The following is a 24,817-nucleotide window of genomic DNA, read 5'->3' on the forward strand; positions in this document are numbered from 1 at the left end:
AGCAATGAGGCGGCAACGACGCTAGTTTTGGAGCTCTGTATTGTTCCGAATATAATATAGTACTTGGCGCCACCTATTGTTGCGAGTGTATTATTGACAGATAAGCTACATGGTTTTCACTATAGCCGTGTTTCTACCGAAATTGTACCAGCAACTTTTTTTCCTCTAGACCTGTTGCTATATAAAGTAATGTGAAGATTAGGCAAGTTAATCTGATGACGTAGGACTGTGCTCAATTTATAAGCTTAATAAAGCTTGAACCTTGTCGCCGGTCCATCGGTTGTATTTTTTAAACTCCGTTGTTGATTCGAATAGCAAACAACTCTTACTGCACTCACTGCAGCAGACTTTTAAAAATGCCGAAATAAAATGCTACGTGGAGTCAACCTGTCACGAACTCGGTCTCTGTGGCTCCCTCCGATCGCTACCTGAGGGCACCTTCACCTGAATATTAACCTTTGCTGGACTACATTTCCCATACTCCATACCTGGACTGATTACACACACACCTGATCCATATCACCTGGACTATAAAAGACTAACACACACACACCCATGCTTCGCAAAGTCTTGTTTTGCCCCGGCTGACATTTCTGAGCGTTTATTCCTGTGTATTGTTTTCCTGTGTATGACCTTGGACTGCCTTGTACCTCCGTATTCTGCCTGCTGCCTGCCCTGTGATATCTTTGCCTGTTTACTGGATTACCCACTCTCGCCTGCCCTGTTTGTTTGCCTGGTACTGTTTCTGATCACGTCTTGCCTTTGACACTGCTTTTGCTGGTATTTGACCCCTGCCTGTACGACTACGATTGTTCAATAAAGCTGCATGTGGATCTCCCCGAGTCTGCCGCCTCGTTACACAACCAATCAGCATTTTCAGTGCCCAAGTCCCAGCCCCAAAAGTTCCTGAATTGAAAAAGTACTACCGCGTGAGCAGGGACTTTCTGAGGGAATTTTTTTTTCACCCGGAACTTCATTTAGACCCTGGTTCCTGCGGTCAATACACACAGAGTACCACAACAAAGTTCCTGCGGTGGAAATACGGTTTATGAGATGGATAGCATAATTATTATATAATTCAGATGGGCTACGGGCTACAGGTTATTTTTATGGTATGCCAAAAAGTGTTTATTTTTAAATGTGATTGTTAGTACATTTTACCAGTATTTACCATACTTAAATACTTAAAATATATATACATATTTTCATACTTAAATTATTTTCAAATAAAAGCATTTTCTTTATAAATATTTTCTTTATAAAGTACAAGGTTTGGTCTTCAAAAAGCTCCCCCCCCCCCCCCCCCAAAAAAAAGGTACATCTTGAAAAAGGGGGGGGGGTTGTCTTATATTCGGAACAATACGATAATTTAACTCACAGCTCGCCAGGGTTGCTTTGTTGTTTTCACAACAAAACCCACTCAAAACTAGCCTAAAACTAGCCCAATCGCACTTCGGGGATCCCGCGGTAAAAATCGCATTCCAGGGGCTAAATATCACGTTATTTTGGGTCGATTCAACCCGCAGACATGAAAAACAACCCGCGGCAACAGTGTAAAAGTAGCCCAATTCTGCAGACTTAAAGGATTAGTCCACTTTTAAATAAACTTTTCCTGATAATTTACTCACCCCCATGTCATCCAAGATGTTCATGTCTTTCTTTCTTCAGTCGAAAAGAAATTAAAGTTTTTGATGAAAACATTCCAGGATTTTTCACCTTATAGTGGACTTCAATGGGCACCAAACAGTTGAAGGTCAAAATTAGTTTCACTGCAGCTTCAAATTGTTCAACACGATCCCAGATGAGAAATAAGGGTCTTATCTTAACATTTGACAGTATATGCAGTGTATTTTAAAATACTGAAAGCAAATTATTATATATTTAGACCTTTCAGGAAAATTAAATGTTTGTCAAGTCAAACTGGTGCGACTATGTTTGTTTTTCACATAACCAGGATTAAAATGGGCACCAAACAGTTGAAGGTCAAAATTAGTTTCACTGCAGCTTCAAATTGTTCAACTTGATCCCAGATGAGAAATAAGTGTCTTATCTAGTGAAACCATTGCTCATTTTCTGAAAAAAAAAAAAAATTGAAAATTATATAAGTTTTAACCAGAAATGCTCATCTTGAACTAGCTCTCTTCTTCTCCTCTATTAGAATTCCAGCAGTGTAGACGCTGCTAAGTGTATTACTGCCCTCCACAGGTCAAAGTTTGAACTAATTTTTATATGTAATATGCTAGTTCAATAGTATATAACAGTTAGTTCAAACTTTGACCTGTGGAGGGCAGTATTATGCTGGAATTCTAATAGAGGAGAAGAAGAAGAGAGCTTGTTCAAGATGAGCATTTAAGGTTAAAACTTATAAAATTTCAATTTCTTTCAGAAAATGAGCGATGGTTTCACTAGATAAGACACTTATTTCTCATCTGGGATCGTGTTGAACAATTTGAAGCTGCAGTAAAACTAATTTTGACCTTCAACTGTTTGGTGCCCATTGAAGTCCACTATAAGGAGAAAAATCCTGGAATGTTTTCATCAAAAACTTTAATTTCTTTTCGACTGAAGAAAGAAAGACATGAACATCTTGGATGACATGGGGGTGAGTAAATTATCAGGAAAAGTTTATTTAAAAGTGGACTAATCCTTTAAGCCCTGGGTATACTTCAGCCGTCCGCGTTCGTGCACAGTCCGCATGACGTAATTTTCGTCATGCGGAGGGCTCGCGGCCGGCCGCACACCCTGTCCGCGCGCAGCCCGTTAGCAACACTGCAGCTCACATCTCTCATTTCTCTTTCTCTTGATAATTAACTCAAATAAATGCTATAATTCATTCATTGAAATAAATGTAATCTTACACACTACACTCTAAAAATGTAAAAAAAAAAAAACATTTTTAGAGTGTACTTTATCTCTGTGTCCGATTGAAAGCGGGCAGAATGATCTTGTGAGTGACCTGTCATTTTGACCTGTCCAGTCAAATATTGCACTGCAAACATCAATAACAGATTTAGGTTGTCAATGCTGGAAAATGACCATGGTATAAGCAGGATAATCAATTTGAACGCACTCCGTTTTGCGTCTTTGCCTCTACAACATCCTCTGATTATAACGGCAGAGATGTAGTTTTGTCACGACACTCACGTCCGGGTCAGACACATGTAACTAACTGCACGTACACACATTCACAATTCATTACAATCACTGAGGTGGTACTAATGCCAATTTAATAGTTCCTCAGTCGGTCATTAAGCATCAGTATAATAGCTGGAGAACAGAAGCGCACATTCTTATTTATCAGAGTTAATTGATACCGAATGAAGATTCAGCAGATAAAATGGTTTGATAGGAACACTTCACCTCCTGACTCACAGTGAGCAAAAATTTAATTTAAAAGTGTTAATATGGTGTGATCGTTATCTCTTGCGCGTGTGTGTGTGAATCGGTGTCTGAACGATTGAAGCAAAAGTGTGTTTGTATGTAATTATGTGAGGCGAATCACAGTTATAAGGTGATGCCAGTTCACCCCTGGTCATTTAACCTTTTTATAAAGGTCTGGACACAGAAAGGATACTAAAAAGATTTTTACTTCTCTTAGTGATGGTCTTGCAATAAATAATTCACAGATCTAATAACAGTTATTTTAATAATATTAAAATATATTACACCTAACTTACGTTAAATACATACATATTTTGATATGGATATATTGATTTATATATTTCTGTATCATTTAACTATATAATAATTATACATAATTATATAATATTATACATAATTCATATAGATAAATAAATAAATTAATAGCTATTGACAAGGTTAGAAAAACAATGTCCAGCACAGTTTAGAAAAATATGTATGATGCATATCAGGGAATAAACAAACATGATTAATTACTTTAACGATGAAAACAATTATTCCTCTGTTGTGTGCCTGTGTTGAATTTTATTGAAATGCCCAACTTGTCATTATTCATCATCTTGTCATTCCAGCTCAACTTCCTATAGGGTGTGGCCAATTTAAATTCAAATTCACAAATTAAATGTAGCCAATACTAAAATGCTGATTAATTCCCAACCCTGCTGGCTAAATCACCTAAAACAATAAATACAGGCACTCATTGAAAGGCCAAACCCGAATCCCTGGGGGCTTTGTCACAAAGGTACGTGTCTGAGTCTGGCCTTCATACACACATCCGCTGTAGTAATTGGCTTTACGGTTATCATAGTTGATGAAATAACCAGCTCATCATATTAATCCACATAAAAGACCCTTTGGCAGTGTTAGCACATGCCACACATCGTTATGAGTCACTAGCTTTCGCCGTTAGCATAAGCGCGTAAGCTGCCTGCTGCAAGAAGAGGTCTTTAGTACCCATTGCGAGGTAAGTATGGTGCGATTAAAGTCGTCATGAAACAGAAGTTGCAATTTCTTTTCTTCCTATTGTGACGTATGTCTATATATATATTTTGAAATGGCTTCTGGAATGAGAAAAAATGTAGGGCGGGATTTTGGTCTTGGAAATTGATTGGATCGTAAGAAGTTGGCAGTTTGCAGTTGGTTGTGGAGGATATTTAGCCCCGCTCTCTGCAGAGACGTAAATCATGAAGAGAACAGACATCGTTTTCAAGTGGGAGGGGAGGTTAACGTTTTTTGCCGTAAGATTACGAAGGCATATGAATTTTAAAAAAACGTGTATGAATAATTTATTTATAATAAGCACTGCAACATTCTGTAAAAAAAATAATGCAATGCAATTAAAATGCCACTAAAATCCAAGATATGAGGGCAAAAACTGCCCCGTATGGGGTTTGTCTTATATTTATATCATATGATATAGCTTAGCAATATCACACAAGCAGGAGTGCTGTTTTTCTCAAATATCTGCTCGATTGCAAATGTGATATTGATTCAGTAAACAAGAAGTTAATATTGTGTTACATTTTACACCCAATATTCTCATATTTTGCTCAATTTTGCCAATGAAAATAGTTCCAAACAAAGCCCCAGAAGATCTATTGAGCAACACACAGCGGTGTTTCATTACTGAATGAATCCACGGTTTTTAATGGAATGAATGAGCCAATGATTCAGTGACCCATTCATAAATACACGGTCACTTGCTTCATTTCCTGAATGAATCAGCCGTTTGAATGAAGTTGAATAAATGACTCATTAAAGACAGTGACTTGCCATCACCTACTGGTGGTTTTAGTTTCATATTTAAAGATCATTTTTCATTCATATTCATGCCATATCTGAGCTTCATTAAACAGTGTGTGTAAATATAGTATACTATGGAAATATAGATGCAGCTTCTGAAAAGTTTGTGTTATAAATTCTGTTGAATCAAAAGATTTCTTTCTAAGGCTACTTTTTGTAATGTCAATGCAATGCTTTTCTCATCTAACACAATAATGACTTTAAACGATTAAATTGCAATTAATTAATCAGCACATCATGTATTTAGATTGAAAATTTTAATCGCTTGGCAGGCTATAATATATTTATATATATATATATATATATATATATATATATATATATATATATATATATATATATATATATATATACAGTCCAAAAGTTTGGAACCACTAAGATTTTTAATGTTTTTAAAAGAAGTTTCGTCTGCTCACCAAGGCTACATTTATTTAATTAAAAATACAGTAAAAACAGTAATATTGTGAAATATTATTACAATTTAAAATAACTGTTTTCTATTTGAATATATTTGACAAAGTAATTTATTCCTGTGATGCAAAGCTGAATTTTCAGCATCATTACTCCAGTCTTCAGTGTCACATGATCCTTCAGAAATCATCCTAACATGCTGATCTGCTGCTCAAGAAACATTTAATGTGTACAATTGTACAAAATATTTGTGTACAATATTTTTTTTCAGGATTATTTGATGAATAGAAAGTTCAAAAGAACAGTGTTTATCTGAAATCTAATCTTTTGTAACATTATAAATGTCTTTACTGCCACTTTTGATTGATTTAATGCATCCTTGCTGAATAAAAGTATTCATTTAATTTCTTTTCAAAAAAATAAAAATAAAAATTCTTACTGACCCCAAACTTTTGAGCGGTAGTGTATAATGCTACAGAAGCTTTGTATTTCAGATAAATGCTGTTCTTTTGAACTTTCTATTCATCAAGGAATCCTGAAAAAAAAAGTACACAACTGTTTTCAACATTGAAAATAATCATAAATGTTTATTGAGCAGCAAATCAGCATATTAGAATGATTTCTGAAGGATCATGTGACACTGAAGACTGGAGTAACGATGCTGAAAATTCAGCTTTGCATCACAGGAATAAATTACTTTGTCAAATATATTTAAATAGTACACAGTTATTTTAAATTGTAATAATATTTCACAATATTACTGTTTTTTACTGTATTTTTAATTAAATAAATGTAGCCTTGGTGAGCAGACGAAACTTCTTTTAAAAACATTAAAAATCTTAATGGTTCCAAACTTTTGGACTGTACTGTGTATATATATATATATATATATATATATATATATATATATATATATATATATATAGGCTATATATATTTTTTTTTTTCACTTATTAAAGGATTAGTTCACTTTCAAATGAAAATTACCCCAAGCTTTACTCACCCTCAAGCCAACCTAGGTGTATATGACTTTCTTCTTTCTGATGAACGCAATTGGAGAAATATTAATAAATATCCTGACACATCCGAGCTTTATAATGGCAGTGAGCGGGACTAACGAGTATGAGCTGAAGAAAGTGCATCCATCCACATAAACGTACTCCACATGGCTCCGGGGGACTAATAAAGGCCTTCTGAAGCGAATTGATGCATTTGTGTAAGAAAAATATCCATATTTAACAAGTTATGAAGTAAAATATCTAGCTTTCGCCAGACTGCCTTCTAGTGTTGCTTTCGTCAACGAAAATTCTGACTAAATATCGTCGTCAACGAACCTTTATCACGTGACGAAAACGAGACGAGACGCAACGTAAATGCTGGTCATGTGATGAAGACTATAATTAAATGTATAATGCAATATTTTTGACGAATAAAAACGAGACTAAATGTGGTTTACAAAATAAAAACTATGCTAAAATGTCTCTTCATTTTCATTAACCAAAACGAAACGAGACGAAATGTTATAACGTTATTTCGTCTCGTTTAGTCGCGTTATTATTATTATTTTGCAGTATTTCTGTTTCCTGTGTCTCACTTCAGGGGCTGCATCAGGTCGCACTGCGCAGACGCAGGCGACGTCACTTCCTCTGACATAGAGAAAAGGGACCGATATGTAAGTAAATATGTAGGTTTCACGTGCTCATAACTTAAATGCACATAACATAACATAAAATGCACATCATTATTTAAAGCAGATTCTTACGATTAAAATGAATCCAAAATCAACATAATATATTGCGTTGATCACAAGATATTACTCATGGAATGATGTAACATACTTGGCTAAAAACATGTCTCTCATCTTTCCGGGATGCAGTGTGTATCCAATGTTCCTGGAACCATCCATGTTCATTTTCCAACGTGGAATAACACAAAATAGGTATCATCTTAAAGCTTAGAAACTCAGATTTTTAATGCATCTAACCATTTCGAAAAACTCCTAACGAGTGCTGAGAAGTGCCTTTTAAACCTGAGTTTACCGCCCGTGGGCGCCATCTAGCTGCGAAAAAATGAATAACACTTTATCATCACAAAATTTGAAAAGATGCAGCTCACATGTAGGAGAGCATCACCAAAAAAGAATTTCTCTGATCTTATTGCCTTCCTGAGTTATTCCATGTCAAATAAAAAAATGAAAAATTATAAAATGAAATATATATATATTTTGTGTTTTATCAGCATGAAAATGTCCACATGTAATGCAATTTATATTTTCTAAAACATTTAAACGTGTTCTATCAAATGATACCTTTTGACTCTCCTTGCTAAAGTTTTGGAGTTTTTTTGTGTTTGTCGCTCAGAAAAAAAAAAAAAAGAAAAAAAAAAAAAGAAGAAAACTCTAAAAAAGCCTTCGGGTCTTAAAGGGTTAAGAGACATCCCAAGGCATTATAAGGTATTATCTATATAATGTAGGTAACAATATAACAAGATAACCTTGTTTAAAATGGGTTTGGCTAAAAGAAAATTTTAGTTTTGTCTATACTACTAGGTACTTATACTATATTGACTGGGTTAAATAGAATTGCATTACTAAAAAGAGACTAAAATCAAATTGTCGTCAACTAAAATTAGACTAAAATGTCATCAGTTTTCGTCGACTAAAACTAGACGAAAATAGTCATGGATAATTCTGACTAAAATAAGACTAAAATGCTCAGACTTTTAGTCGACTGAAACTTGATTAGACTAAAAAAAGTATGAACGTGACTAAAACTAATAAAAACTGAAATGACAGCTTGACACAAAGACTAGACTAAAACTAAAATTAAAACAGGCCGCCAAAAACAACACTACTGCCTTCCATTTTCAAAGCACAAAGAAAGTGTAAAAACTCTTGCAGTTCAAAAAGCTTATGCTACGTCCTACGAATTTCCTATTCAGCTTACGGAAAAAGCTTAAGTGACGCCACGCCAGTTTACACTTTCTTCGTAACTTGAATACAGAAGGAGGTCTGGTGGAAGCTCATACTCGTTGGTCCCACTCACTGCCATTATAAAGCTCGGATGCGTCAGGATATTTATTAATATATCTCCGATTGTGTTTCTTCTTTCTTCAGAAAGAAGAAAGTCATATACACTTAGGATGGCTTGAGGGTGAGTAAAGCTTGAGGTAATTTTCATTTGAAAGTGATCTAATCCTTTAATAGTCAGTAAGTTAAGGTAATAGTGTTAAGTTTAGGTATTGGGTATGATTAAGAATGTAGAACAAGGTCATGCAGAATAAGGCATTAATATGTGCTTAGTAAGTACTAATAAACAGCCAATATTCTAGTAATATGCATGTGAATAAGCAACTATTTAAAAGACCCTAAAATAAAGTGTTAAAATATATATATATATATATATATATATATATATATATATATATATATATATATATATATATATATATATATATATATATATATGCCTATGTATATATACATATACACACACACACACCATTAAAGGAGAAATCAGATGCCACTGAATGAGGGATGCTCACAGAATGAAATTCACAGCATTCACCATTGCACATCAAAGTTTAGAAAGGGGATCTTACCGTAACGGGCTCGGCAGAGTTGGTTTCATAGTAGTTTGTCTCGTAGTTGCTGAGCGGCTGGGCTTCTGTGATGGTTGTGGCCTTGTCCTGTGGTTTATTCAGCTATGAAGAGACAAACACATGAGATAATGAGTTCAGCATGCACATTTTAGTGCAGAAGGTCAAGAGTCTGAATCTTGCTCAACTGCCAACTTCTTAAAATGCATCTTTTTGTCAGTGGATTTGTATACAATAAAAAATACAGTAAAAACAGTAATACTGAAATATGAAAATAACTTCTATTTTAAAATGTAATTTATGGTGGCAAAGCTGAAATTTCAGCATCATTACTCCAGTCTTCAGTGTCACATGATCCTTCCAAAATCCTTTATAAGAAATGTGGAAAGAAGTTGGTGGATTTTTACAGGATTTTTGATGAATATAAAGTTCAAAATGAGCACTTATTGGGGTTTTTATAACATTATACATGTATTTACTGTCACTTTTGATCTAATACATCCTTGCCAAATAACAGCATTAGTTTTTTGTTTTTTTAAATCTTTTGAACAGTAGTAAATGACCAGGTCTGCCAATAAGGAAAGGCTAAAAAGGCTAATCAAAAGTTTTTAACAGGTAAAATATTCACTGTCAATATTCAGAGTGAAATAGCTACAGATATTACTGCAGCTGCTATTTTCAGCAAACATGAAGAGAGATCTCATAATCACATATTTTAAGGGTGCTGACAGCTGAATTAATCTCAGATTTTTAGGGCAGCTGAGATGAAAGATGCCTGTGATGTACAGGCTCATTTGCCCGTGCGCACACACATTTGCAAACATGTATGCACACACAAATTTAACTCCACCCACACGTTCTACATTAAGCTTCAATCAATACACATTACCCCCATGTTAACCCTTTCTTTCTCGACCGTAGCCCGAGGGCAACATTAGCAATTCTCATTCTCTTCGCTCGACTTGCTTTTACATACTTCATAATACAAATGCGGTCCAGTACCAACCGAGCGAACGGGAAAAAAATCGTTAACTGGGAAAAAATGCAATTACCCTATTTTGAGCAATACAAATTTTCCCTCGTCCCAATACTAAGCTTATTCTTCAAAGGTTTAAATTCAAAGATCTATTTTATGGTGGTTTATGCATATGCTTCTTTTCACCAGCTCTGTTTTAATTGCCGCGTGTAGCCTGAAGAGCTGTAAGTAATCTCAACATTGTATAATGAAGAAAGCTCAATACGTCGAGTTGAAAGAGAATGTTAGATGTGAGCACTGAGAGGTGACTGATGGAAAAAACGTCCGCTCACCATTTCTGTTGAGCTGCCAGACTTCATCGGAGGAGGCGGCTTGTGTTTGGGGGGGCCTCTGGAAAAGAAACACAAGGAGATGTTTAGCGCGAGTGTATGCCATTCCGTGAATTCACAAATTAAGATGAGTTGAGAATGAAAGAGATGAAAATAGCTTGGGTGTTCTGGCCAGGAGAGAAAGAGGAAGGAAAAAAATGAATGTGTGATTGTGTTTGTGGGTGTGCGTTCACACTTACTCTCCATTCGCGGTGCTCTGAACGCGTTTGCGGTACATGGCCACACCAGCGCCGATCAAACACAGAATGACTATGGCTGCAATGATGCCCCCGAGTATTGGCCCAGCCGAGGGGGATTTTGGTAAAGGTTGATCTAAAACAGCAAGCAAAATACACAAATTATCTTTGTGGGTTTTTGTTCTCTCAAAGTCCAAACCACTTATGCGACCAGATATATGAGAATGGAGAATTTCACCTACTGACTGATTTTTATCATCTGTTTACATTTATGTAAGACATAATCAGGCCCACACAGAGAACTTCACAGAACTGGCCTATCATGTGCAAAGTTATGCACACCCCCGATGTTTATTTAGCTAATTAGGTTTTTCTTCCAGCCACCAATAAGATGGTAGTACTCTCAGCCTCATTTAACACATTTTACTATGTTTAAACATGCAGATTTGCAGCACATGAACATGCAGCACAGAAAATGCAAATAAAATCTGCATATTCTATCTGAGCCTGTACATATCCGACCGTGATTACACGTAAAAAAAGATCCGCTCTGTGTTCAGCGGGTCACACGGATGTTGGTCAGCACCACGCAGATCATTTCAGTAGCACGGTTCGATCCTCTTTTGGAGCGTTTGGTTTTCCAAACAGCTTGTAACTACATAAAACAGGCTGTGGGACTATGAGGAAAGATTACTGTAATAGGTTTATGTCATTTGACATGCAGAGGCAGCGGATTTTAACATTTCTAAAATAAATACAGATAACAGCCTGTGCTCTTGTTCTTATCGCTCGCCAGCGGCGGCACATGTGTGCTCCCATGATTCACACGTAGGCATTTCCATACGTTCGCTAACCACCAGAATTCCAAGTGGGGATTTTAGACTCAATCTAACTATATAAAATCTGAATTTTATTCAGTTGCCATTCAGCTGAGTTGATAATGCACTGTAGACAATTCAGGAATTGAATTTAATTTGGGTTGTGGTAACAAACATGAAGAAGAATTTAAATTAAATTTTGAATGTTAGGAGGTAGAATTAAAATAAATTGAAATTCAAAGTAATTCATATAACTAATTTTAACTAGAAGTTTGTCAAGACAGTCTAGAATATTAGCTTGACAAAGCCTTTGAAAGTTTTATAGGCCTTGAGAATGATGGAAGGATGGATAGAACGACATACAGATACAGTAGATAGATCGATAGATAGACAGAAGAACAATAGTTAGAAGGATGGATGGATGGATGCCAATTCAGCTGATTAGACAGACAGACAGACAGACCAGTTAGAACGACCGACAGATGGAAGGATGGAAAGGCAGATTCCATTTCAGCTGATTAGACAGACCAGTTAGAAAGACCAACAGATATGATAGATAGATAGATAGATAGATAGATAGATAGATAGATAGATAGATAGATAGATAGATAGATAGATAGATAGATAGATAGATAGATAGATAGATAGATAGATAGATAGATAGATAGATAGACTTCAATTCAGCTGATTAGACAGACAGAACAGTTAGAACGACAGATGGATGGATGGATGGATGGATGGATGGATGGATGGATGGATGGATTCCATTTCAGTTGATTGGACAGACCAGTTAGAACGACCGATAGATAGATAGAGATAGATAGATAGATAGATAGATAGATAGATAGATAGATAGATAGATAGATAGATAGATAGATAGATGGACTTCAATTCAGCTGATTAGACAGACAGAACAGTTAGAACGACAGATGGATGGATGGATGGATGGATGGATGGATGGATGGATGGAAAGGCAGATTCCATTTCAGCTGATTAGACAGACCAGTTAGAACGACCAATAGATAGATAGATAGACGGATTTCAATTCAGCTGATTAGACAGACAGAACAGTTAGAACGACGGATGGATGGATGGATGGATGGATGGATGGATGGATGGATGGATGGATGGATGGATTCCATTTCAGTTGATTGGACAGACCAGTTAGAACGACCGATAGATAGATAGATAGATAGATAGATAGATAGATAGATAGATAGATAGATAGATAGATAGATAGATAGATAGATAGATAGATAGATAGATAGATAGATAGATGGACTTCAATTCAGCTGATTAGACAGACAGAACAGTTAGAACGACAGATGGATGGATGGATGGATGGATGGATGGATGGATGGATGGATGGATGGATTCCATTTCAGTTGATTGGACAGACCAGTTAGAACGACCGATAGATAGATAGATAGATAGATAGATAGATAGATAGATAGATAGATAGATAGATAGATAGATAGATAGATAGATAGATAGATAGATAGATAGATAGATAGATAGATAGATAGATAGATAGATAGATAGATAGATAGATGGACTTCAATTCAGCTGATTAGACAGACAGAACAGTTAGAACGACAGATGGATGGATGGATGGATGGATGGATTCCATTTCAGTTGATTGGACAGACCAGTTAGAACGACCGACCGATAGATAGATAGATAGATAGATAGATAGATAGATAGATAGATAGATAGATAGATAGATGGACTTCAATTCAGCTGATTAGACAGACAGAACAGTTAGAACGACAGATGGATGGATGGATGGATGGATGGATGGATGGAAAGGCAGATTCCATTTCAGCTGATTAGACAGACCAGTTAGAACGACCAATAGATAGATAGATAGATAGACGGATTTCAATTCAGCTGATTAGACAGACAGAACAGTTAGATGGATGGATGGATGGATGGATGGATGGATGGATGGATTCCATTTCAGTTGATTGGACAGACCAGTTAGAACGACCGACCGATAGATAGATAGATAGATAGATAGATAGATAGATAGATAGATAGATAGATAGATAGATAGATAGATAGATAGATAGATAGATGGACTTCAATTCAGCTGATTAGACAGACAGAACAGTTAGAACGACAGATGGATGGATGGATGGATGGATGGATGGATGGATGGATGGAAAGGCAGATTCCATTTCAGCTGATTAGACAGACCAGTTAGAACGACCAATAGATAGATAGATAGATAGATAGATAGACGGATTTCAATTCAGCTGATTAGACAGACAGAACAGTTAGAACGACGGATGGATGGATGGATGGATGGAAAGGCAGATTCCATTTCAGCTGATTAGACAGATCAGTTAGAACGACCAATAGATAGATAGATAGATAGATAGATAGATAGATAGATGGACTTCAATTCAGCTGATTAGACAGACAGAACAGTTAGAACGACGTACGGACGGACAGATGGATGGATGGATGGATGGATGGGCAGATTCCAATTCAGCTGATTAGACAGACCAGTTAGAACGACCAACAGATATGATAGATCGATTTTTTTTGGTTCAGATGTAGGTCAGATGACCACATACTGGATATAAACTGCACTAGATTTAAAACCACATTTGAAAGTGCTCCAAATTGGATGTGTAAAGAGATCTTTATCAGTCTTTTTTTCTGTTTCAACACTATTGTGATGTCCACCATTAGTGCCCCGGACCAGTAATCCGGTTTGAGAACTAATACACCACTGCTCCTTATCTTTCCCTTTGCAGTTAGACATTTAAAGCTGGAGTGATAAGGTTCTTTGTAGTGCGGCTCAGTTTGATGAGGTATTCACAGGCAAAGCTTGCTAAGACTTGCTGCTGGGGTGGGTATGCTAAAATTAGTAAGCCCCACTGCTCTCAGAGCGACTGATGAGACAGAAGGGGAGAGAGAGAGAGACGGGTGAGACGGGGAGAGATAGACGGGGGAATTGGCATCACTGAACATTTTTATTGAAACTTTGTCCATTGTAATGCCAATAAAATGCTCTTGAAATGAGGTATGATGACTGGAAGAGGTTGGAAAGGATGATTCAGTGTTTGGAAGGAAACAACAGTGCAGTACCACTGCTGTCCACCAGGATTGCAGTTTTGTAAATTCCTAAATGCACATTTGATCTGCAAAGTCACAATAGTGATCTTTCTGTGAATTCCATCTTATTTCGGAGGGATCAGATTAACTGTGTTTCCAGTGATTGTGAAGAATCAGATGTGCTCATTGCACAAACACACACACACACACACACACACACACTCGAAAATGTAATCACACATACATTTCTAATATAAAACAGATTCTTGATGAAACCGGGCAGTGAGCCACAGTAATGTATGAAAGCACACACACTGAGAACTTGTAGGGGGGCGAAAACAATATTGGTTACTCTTAAAACACACCAGTCTTTCAACAGCAGCACTGAGGTGGAGAGACCAGACAAATGTAAGAAAAAAGTCTTTATTTGATAAAAGCTGATAGCCACACAGCACGAGACCTTCAGCAATCATTTTTACCTGCTGTGGATATTAAACAAGACCATTTATTATCAATGTCCTCCCGAGCGAGAGGGTTTTGCTCAGTGTATGTGCATGTATCAATGGGATTTATCGTATAGATCAGGCACCTAAAACTTCATCTAAACAAAGAGCTGTTATCGTTCAATCCTGAAAATATATTGCTATCAGCTGCACGCTGTTCCTTGAGTCCTCTGCTCACGTCTAAGTCTCGCTACTATTCCTCCGCATGTCTCCTCTGTTGGTGGGTTCTCGTTCTCACATTAGCTCTGCATTTACTTGGCTGGAGTAAATTTCCTCTGAAGCTGCTTATTTTGGGTCGTAGCTCATGCTGTGCAGATTGTTAGTTTGTTGAGTAGTGTCTCTCAACAAACAACTTGCTATTAAATCAGAAACATTGAGGGCAGGAAGGGAACTTGAAAAATCCTAGCAATTTTATTAGAATGAAGACTGTAGGAAGACGAGATAAAAAACAAATTTCTGACACATTCAGAACATTTCAGTAGATTACTTTTCTCTAAATGAATGGTTAATGTCATGGTGTAATAAACAGTAATATACATCTACTATAGGATTTGATTGTGATTAAACCAGAAAATCACAAAATTGAACACAAAAAAAGTGAACAAAAACAATTTCTAAAGCTTAGGCTGCTAAACATTAGATCACCGACGGCGGTTATTGTAAGTGAAATGATCACAGATAATAGTTTTGATGTACACTGCAGATGCTGCAGTCTGGCATTTTTCCTCTTTGTCGCCATCTCTGTTTGAAACCTGCAATTGCAGTCATATGCGGAATTATTATTGTTATGTGTCCTCAGCGGATGAATCTAATGTTTGCTGTCAGTCACCGCACCGGTGTGGATACTGTACTTCAGAATCACAGATTCTACGTCTTGGAAGTATGACCAAAATAAGAATTTTCACCGGAAAATATCGTCTGAAAAAGTAAGTAACATTTCTGCCACTTTTGTTCTGACCAACTGAGGAAAAAAGCATTAGGCCTATAAATCACACTGCCAATGATGATTAAATCTAACGATCGCTCAGAATGCCAAACCGTGCAAATTATTATTACTGTTATACTTTGTTCTCAAATTGTTAATGTTAACAACATCAGCATTGCGTGACTGTGTATTTAGTGTGTATAAGTGATACCTGTAGATTTCAATTTCTGTAGCCACTCCACAGTCCGAAGTCTTTTGCTTTTGACTACTTTTGACTACGGCTGAATCTCCAGTTGTCACTGATGATTGTCATTTGGACCTTTCTGGATTACAATCCACCATCAAAATGATACATTTAATTATTTCAGCTGCTGTGAGAACAGGCTATAAATGTGCCGCTACAAGCAGCATCCTCACATGATAAAGCCGACTAGCCTGGACTCCTTCTTTCTGTTTACAGACGTGACGTAATGACGCAAAGACAAACTGCTGCATGCTCGAATTTCCTGCGGAAATCCACCAGGTCGCTCTTATTATAAAACATTTTTACAAGCTTACCGTTGCGAATCGAGCTAAGATAATGAGATAGTTTTGAACACTGGCTGGATATGTACTTGCTCAATTTGATTTTGGATAATTTTTAACCAAAAAAAGTTATGGACTGCAGCTTTAAATCAAATGATAATTTGGGTCTTAATGAGTTTACTCCACCAGGCTATATAAACACGAGCCCTGTCTGATTGGTCATGGCAGCGTTGTTGCAACAATCTATAGAGATATTCTTAAAGGTCCCGTTTTTCCTGGTTTTTTGAAGCTTTGGTTGTGTTTATAGTGTGCAATATAACATGTTTTCATGTTTCACATGTAAAAAAAAAAAAAAACAGTATTTTTCACATAATTTACTTATCTGTATACCACTGTTTCCACTGTCATAAAAACGGGCTGATGACTTCCTTGTTCTATGAAGTCCCTCCTTCAGAAATACGTAACGAGTTCTGATTGTGCCAGGCGTTCCTGTGTTGTGATTTGACAGCTCTGAGCGCACCGTGCCCGGAAAAGTCAAGCCTCTTACCATAACGTGGAGATGCACGCGCTCAGTGTTATTGTAAACATGTCTTTAATTTTACCCTATCAATTTGAGCCGGAATCAGACCCGGTGATTGGACTGCGGGATGAAAATAACAGCGTTTCGACGACATGGCGACAAACACACTCTACAAACGCAACTCTTGTGTATTCCTGTGGGCGGAGGTTAGTCAAAAAACTGTTTTAGTGACGTCATTAAAGAAGGAAGTAGAGGGATGTAGTCCAAACTGGCCGTTCGATGTAGGCGACTTCTGTTAAATAAAATATCTCGCTTGGCATTGAACTTTGAGCTTTAAAATTTTACAGATTTTATTTATACTCTAACAACAACATTACACACTAACTAAAGTTTGAAACATGGGATCACGAAGAACGGGACCTTTAATGTTACTCAGAAAACAGGGTGCAGGTTTAATTCATTTGAAGTACTTGTGCTAAATGTTACACTTTCAGATATAAGAAAAAATCCTTGCTATCTCTTGCTCTGGCGACCGTGTGTAGACCTCCAGGGCCCTCTATTGATTTTCTAAAAGAGTTTACGGATTTTCCGTCAGAGCTTTTGGTCAACATTAAAGTGCTAATTGTCGGAGAGTTGTAGATAATACAAAAGATGCGTTAGGGGTCCGTTTACAAGACTTACTGAACTCCTTTGGGGTCAAGCAAAACACCACTAGACCCACTCATCATTTTAACCATACACTAGATTAATGGAACTAATCTTACTGATATAGATATTCTATGTTCTGCAAAGTGATGATGTCACTGCGCTTGTTAAAATGACAAATTACTTACTTCTAGCTTCTGACCAAGGCTGCATCTCAATACTAGTTTTACTTGGTCACTATAGATCATGACATACTCTTAGATCAATTACAAAATTACGCCAGTGTTCAGGGACAGGCATTAGCTATCTGACCATTACCATTTTGTTTATTTAAACGGGAAATTATCCAAGATAACATCAGTAAATTATGGAGTGCCACAAGGGTCTGTTTTAGGCCCTCTGCTATTTTCAGTATATACATGCTCCTCTTAGTAATATTATTAGAAAACATCCACTGTTATGCCACCATTATATATTTCAAATGTCACAAAAACAGCCTTCTTCCACCTCAGAAAAATAGCTAAGCTACAGAACATGTTATTGGTTTCTGATGCAGAAAAGCTAGTTAATGCATTCATGACTTCTAGACTGGATTATTGTAATGCACTCTTAACTGGTTGTCCTTAATAAACAAACTACAGCAAAATGCAGCTACTACAGTTCTTACCAGGTCAAGAAAATATGATCATATAACCCCAATTTTATCATCTCTACACTGGTTAGCTATTAAGTTCTTTATTGATTAAAAAGTATTGCTACTGACCTATAAAGCCCGAAATGGCTCAGCTCGTGTATTTAACTGATCTTCAAACGCCCTACAATCCATCACACTCCTGAAGGTCACAAAACACTGGACTTCTGGTTGTACCTAGGATATCTAATTCCAATAAAGGAGGGAAAGCGTTTTCACATTTGGCTCCTAAACTCTGGAATAGCCTTCCTGATAATGTTCGAGACTCAGATTCAATCTCCCAGTTTAAATCTGGACTAAAGACAGATCTCTTTAGCCAAGCATTCAAATAATGCACCTCATAACCTTGTACTCCAGTTATATCAGATGAAATGCACATGATTATCTTTTGCTTTAAATGCTATTAACCATCCCAAAGGTAACTACGCCAGCTCCACTTTGGATCCAGCCTCTTATGAAGATTTCAGATGCCCCAACACCTGTGAAGAGATGACGCCAACCCCTGCGAGGACTTCAGGTGATGCCAACTCTGAGTCAACATGCACCATTGACAAATTTTCTGTATATTGTAATCATTATGATCACAGCTTGTAATAATAGCTTTAATGAGATCATTGTTTCTGCCTAAATTAATGCATGATATTAGCTAACTGCATGATTTGTATTATCTTAGAACTGTATCTAAAACATTTTATATAATACAATAAAAAACTGTATCTCATATCTGAAATATGGACATTGCTTTGAAACAGTCACCTCTGATAACAGATCACTGTAGAAACATGCAATTTTCTGTAAAGCCGCTTTGAAATATGTATTTTGAAAAATGCTATATAAATAAATGTGAATAAAATATCATCCATATTGCAATTTTATTAAACTAAAAAAATACATTAAAATTGGAATGGATGGATGGATCTTTCAAAAACAGCAACTGACATTTGATATATACATACATACATACATACACACAACCCCATATATTTGCAGTGTTTCTCGAAAAAAGATTAATGAAATGATAAAATGTGAAGTGTTAAAGTAAACTGCAAAGAGCTGCTCATTTTTGTAAAAATGATGAGTTGCAGCTCATTCTGCAAAGCTTGTTTGTATCGTCTCTCAACAAATTACACGCATTGAGAGAAACACTGAGAGCCTGGAAAGATATTCAAAACTATTTATTTTGTCTGAGTAAAGTCTCTGGAAAAAAAAAGATTTTTAATTGAATGGGAAGTGTTGAGGACAGGGGAGGAACTTCAGAAATCCTTGAGTGAATAATCCGAATTACAATTTTATAAGAATGAAGAGTCTAGAAAAAAAAAAATAGACTGCCACCAGGAAATTACTGTTGAAACCGCTGCTCGTGTTGATGCGTTTGTGTCTGTTTGAGAGGAACTTCTTAAAATCATTGAGTGCATCATCCATATTGCAATTTCATTAGAAGGAAGGCTGACGAAAATAAACTAGACCGTGACCAGCAATAAACCACAATTTCTTGTGAATCCATTATTATAAGAGGAGGAATGTCAGAGAGGGAGATGACATAAAGCAGCGAAATCACAAAAAGATAGACAGACTTAAACATTTTTTAAAAGTCTGTTGATTTCAAGGAACGTAATGATAAGTATAGTACAAGAAAGAACAAGTGCACTTTCCATCACTGAAACACACAATCAACAAAATTGCTATTTCTCTTCCGAACATCTCAAAAACTTTCAACACCTTTGTTTCTGCTATGCCCCCCCCTCACACATGGCCCTTTTCCTTGCGATGACACCCAGGACCACTGAACTTTGCTTGTGTAGGAGGAAATTAAAACACACACATGAGTGTAAGAGGTGGGTGGACATTTTGCAGGGACTGACAAAAGACTCATTGTTGAAATAATAATAATTATCAGCAGCAGCTTGACTTCTGATTCATCCCATTATCGCCCATATTCTTTCAGCATTCCACCACTATACTTAGCCGCCAGACTTAGAACGAAAGAGAGAATTAGAGAGAGGTTGTATGCTGAGCTGCCCTTAAAAGCTTTATAAAGATCATGATAATTGAGACGTGCAGGCTGAAATCTGTCCACATGCGAAAAACAGCCCTACTCAGTCCACTGCGGACGATTCTTAATGCCACAAAGAGGATTACATTTATACGCGCGCACACACAAACACACACGCTCAAAGTGTTTTTGCTAGCCCTTGTTCCTATTTTGGTGACCTGGTATATTCTTGCCTTTACCTTCTCTTTACATAAATCCAATTTGCATACTCATCTGTGATTCGTTTCTGCTCTTACGGATAATTTATTGATTGGCTGGATGGTTTGTGACTGGATTTGCACAACAACTATTAACTATTAACTAATGTTTTTAAAGGTGCCCTAGAATTAAAAATTGAATTTATCTTGGCATAGTTGAATAACAAGAGTTCAGTCCATGGAAATGACATACATTGAGTCTCAAACTCCATTGTTTCCTCCTCCTTATATAAATCTCATTTGTTTAAAAGACCTCCGAAGAACAGGCGAATCTCAACATAACACCGACTGTTACGTAACAGTCGGGATCATTAATATGTACGCCCCCAATATTTGCATATGCCAGCCCATGTTCAAGGCATTACACAAGGGCAGACAGTATTAAAGTCTGGATCTGTGCACAGCTGAATCAACAGACTAGGTAAGCAAGCAAGAACAACAGCGAAAAATGGCAGATGGAGCAATAATAACTGACATGATCCATGATATCATGATATTTTTAGTAATATTTGTAAATTGTCTTTCTAAATGTTTCGTTAGCATGTTGCTAATGTACTGTTAAATGTGGTTAAAGTTACCATCGTTTCTTACTGTATTCATGGAGACAAGACTGTCGTTATTTTCATTTTTTAAACACTTGCAGTCTGTATAATTCATAAACACAACATCATTCTTTATAAATCTCTCCAACAGTGTGTAATGTTAGCTTTAGCCACGGAGCACCATCAAACTCATTCAGAATCAAATGTAAACATTCAAATAAACACTGTACTTACACGATTAGACACGCTGCATGATGAACACTTTGTAAAGATCCATTTTGAGGGTTATATTAGCTGTGTGAACTTTGTTTATGCTGGTTAAGGCAAGCGCGAGCTCCGGGGACGGGGGAGCACAAGATTTAAAGGGGCCGTGCAAGGAATCGGTGCATATATAATTATGGCTCAAAATAGGCAGTTAAAAAAATTAATTTAAAAAAATCTATGGGGTATTTTGAGCTGAAACTTCACAGACACATTCAGGGGACACCTTAGACTTATATTACATCTTTTAAAAAGACGTTCTACGGCACCTTTAACATGCTTTAAGACAAACTATGTGAAAATTTATGTCAACACCAATGCTGAGTATTTTCTCTTTAAAACTGCAGTAAACCAAAGACCCGTGGTTTGAAATCGCTGTAGTTTCTGACGTCACAAACTACCTTGTAACCAATCACGTCAACGTACCGGCGGGCTTTAGCATATCATTAACTGACTGCGCAAGGGAGTCTCAAAAGAAGGTTATCCTGGTATATTTTTCTGTTGATATGAAAAATCATGTAGATTTAGCAATATGGCGGGTGTATGATGCATATTACGATGTTATGATGAACTATATGCCTTTCTCCACTGACGTTAAGGTATTCAAAGCGTTTCTAAGGATACTGATTGTTAGAAGGCAGCTGTCTGACTCGCAAAGTGGAACATTGTTTGTGTAACATTAGCAACACATTTTTAGCTGTTTGATAATGTCGTCTAGCAAAACGTTAATCATATTAATTACCGTTATGCGTCCGACGTTGTAAAAAGCGATACCATTGTGCAGCGTTTACCTCAGTAAGTTGACCGAGTGGATCTCTGAGCTCGTGCAAGCGAGTGGAGGCGGGGCTAATTATCATATTCACAGATCCGTGTATATTAAATGAGGCAAGGGTGTAGAGTTACAATCAAGCTATTTTAGGGCACTAAGAATTTTTTCACAGGAAAAAACGTTTAAATATGTAATTTTGGTGATTAAAGATGAGTTTTAAGGGATAAAATTATTGACTAGAGGGACTTTAATGCAATATATTCCTGTTTTTAGCAGTCTTCAGTGTCACACGAAATCATTCTAATATGCTGATTTCCTGCTCAAGAAACATTTATTATTATTATCAATGTTTAAACAGTTATGCCACTTAATATTTTTTTTGTGGAAACAGTGATGCATTTTTCAGGATTCTTTGACAAGTAGAAATAACAGCACTTTTGTAACATCATAAATGTCTTTACTGTCACTTTTGATCAATTGAATGCATCCTTGCTGAATAATTTAATAAAAAAAAAAAAAAAAATCATGCTGACCCTAAACTTTTGAACGGTATTGTAAAAACCTAAACATTTTAAGTTTGCTACTTAAAAAAATCTAGACTATGTAAACCCAGCCTGATTTGCCGGCGATTTGATTTCGCCCGGCGACTCAGTCTGGAAACCCGTACATTCATTTCTACTGCTTCTGTTACACTTTTGCGGGAACCAATCACAGACTGGCTTATCCACCTTGCTCGCTATTGGCGAGTATAACACGACGACGATAGAGAAGCGACGGCAAGCAGATCGTGTTCCAAGTGCGATATGGTTGTTACACACCGACTGCAAACTCTATCTGATCCACCCGTCTCTCGCACGACCGTCAATCCAATTCCTTTTAACCTCTCGACGATGCTGAATGACTTCTTTTGTTTAGCAATGTAACGAGGCGGGACTCGAGGTAAGATCCATCTGCAGGCTTTATTAAACAGAGTTCGTAGTAAGACAGGCAATGGTCAAACAGGTATGGCAGAGAGCAGGCAGAATCGTAGACGAGGAACAGGCAATGAATCAGGGCAGGCAGATATCATTCAATTTTAAATTGAGCTTGGACTGGTGATAGCCAGACAATAAAAAATCTGAATCCCATTTGAACCTGTACATGAAAAAGCAGACATCATCTGTTAATAATAAATAATGTTAAACTAAATAAATAACTCCATCCTTTTCCATTTCTAACACACATTTTCTTTCCCTCTCCCTCTTACAGCAAGTTGAGGAACAGTCTCTTCCGTGGAGCAGCAAATTGTGCAAAAAAACGTTTGTACACTCGCTCCATATTTGATCCATCTGCCAGCCCTACTCAACGGATTAAAGGCACGTCTATCATGTGGCGTCTCTGTAAAACTCCCTCCCCTCCCTCGTTCTTTCTCTTCCTCACACTCATAACTGCATTTCTGCCTCTTCAAATAAAACAGTAGGATTGATTTTTTTTTTTTTTTTCTCCATAAAAGCCGGGTGAAGTGAACCAAATGAATGGGCGGAGGGGAGGGGGATCTTTTTCTAGGGACAGGAGAGAACAATTCCAATCTCAAAGTCAGTTTGATGCAGGCCAATCACTCTAAATTGCTGTCATTGTGAGTTGCTTGAATGAAAAGCATGTAGTAGAAGAACAGATTTAAACGTAGTTTGTTCAGAACCCACTGCTGCCCAAAAATACACTTAGTCTCTCAAGGTCAGATCTTTTCAAAGATTTCGGAAGACAGTAAACCATATACAGTACGCACATTTTTTCTAGTCAGATGTCCTTGAGTAAGTCAAGGTTTTTCAAACTGAGGTGGGCTCCTAATAAATAACATTCCAAAAAAGATACCATTTTTAATTATATTTTTTTTGTTTTGTCTTTAGTACAATGACAAATTAGGGCCAAATATTTAATTTTGGAAACAGCATGTTGTCTTTAATATCACACCTGTTATTTCACACACAGTATAAATAGCACCATTGAGATACTATTATTTTTTATTAATATTTTGAATGAGATTTTGCTTATATTTTACATTTAAATTTTCATTTTAGTAAATTTCTGTTTTTGTCAGTTACGTTTTTGTTTTTTAAAACAAGTATATGTCATTTTTATTTTAGTTTTCAAGTTAAATTAAATGAAAATGGGAAATGTTAACGTTTATTTCAAGTAACAATTTTAGTTCAGTTATAATAATAACTCTGATAAATAGGTCTTTATACATCAAGGTTTATAGCAGCCTTTCCTTCCAAGGGGACCATCATATTTGGGCGTTTTTCTCATCAAAAAGTAAAACCCACAGGTATTGGTCACAGTGACTTGAAAGGTTCATTTTAAAGAGTTTTCAGATTGATTTAACATAATATTATATCTTGCTGTGTCTTTGACTCCTGTGTGTGTGTTTATGTTTGGGTCCGTCTCAGCAGTGGGACTCAATAGATGGTGTCTTACCTCCCTGATGGAGTGGTTACCTGGATACTGCATGCATAAATAATTGGGCCTGAGACAAGTGAGTAAGTGTGTATGT

At 36.6% G+C, this 24,817-nt stretch overlaps 1 protein-coding gene and 1 long non-coding RNA gene across 5 annotated transcripts in view; one reads left to right on the forward strand and one right to left on the reverse strand.

Annotated features, from left to right (window-relative positions):
* Positions 1 to 24,817, forward strand: part of LOC125275674 — a 45,420-nt gene that overhangs the window by 8,440 nt on the left and 12,163 nt on the right. For 3 of the 4 annotated variants that reach the window (XR_007186485.1, XR_007186486.1, XR_007186483.1), the window contains exons 3-4: positions 18,884 to 18,982; positions 23,536 to 24,799. This is a non-coding gene — a long non-coding RNA (uncharacterized LOC125275674). The remainder of the gene's footprint in view (positions 1 to 18,883; positions 18,983 to 23,535; positions 24,800 to 24,817) is intronic. The other variant, XR_007186484.1, reaches the window with a different exon arrangement.
* The window catches only part of pvrl2l (PVR cell adhesion molecule related 2 like), a 197,755-nt gene that overhangs the window by 4,189 nt on the left and 168,749 nt on the right, over positions 1 to 24,817 (reverse strand). Inside the window, exons 7-9 of the mRNA XM_048202846.1 lie at positions 10,776 to 10,908; positions 10,540 to 10,597; positions 9,235 to 9,336 (exon numbers count right to left, since the gene is read on the reverse strand). Of these exons, the coding sequence (XP_048058803.1) occupies positions 9,235 to 9,336; positions 10,540 to 10,597; positions 10,776 to 10,908 (293 nt within the window). The remainder of the gene's footprint in view (positions 1 to 9,234; positions 9,337 to 10,539; positions 10,598 to 10,775; positions 10,909 to 24,817) is intronic.

Source organism: Megalobrama amblycephala, linkage group LG9, assembly GCF_018812025.1.
Source record: "Megalobrama amblycephala isolate DHTTF-2021 linkage group LG9, ASM1881202v1, whole genome shotgun sequence".
Taxonomy (NCBI): domain Eukaryota; kingdom Metazoa; phylum Chordata; class Actinopteri; order Cypriniformes; family Xenocyprididae; genus Megalobrama; species Megalobrama amblycephala.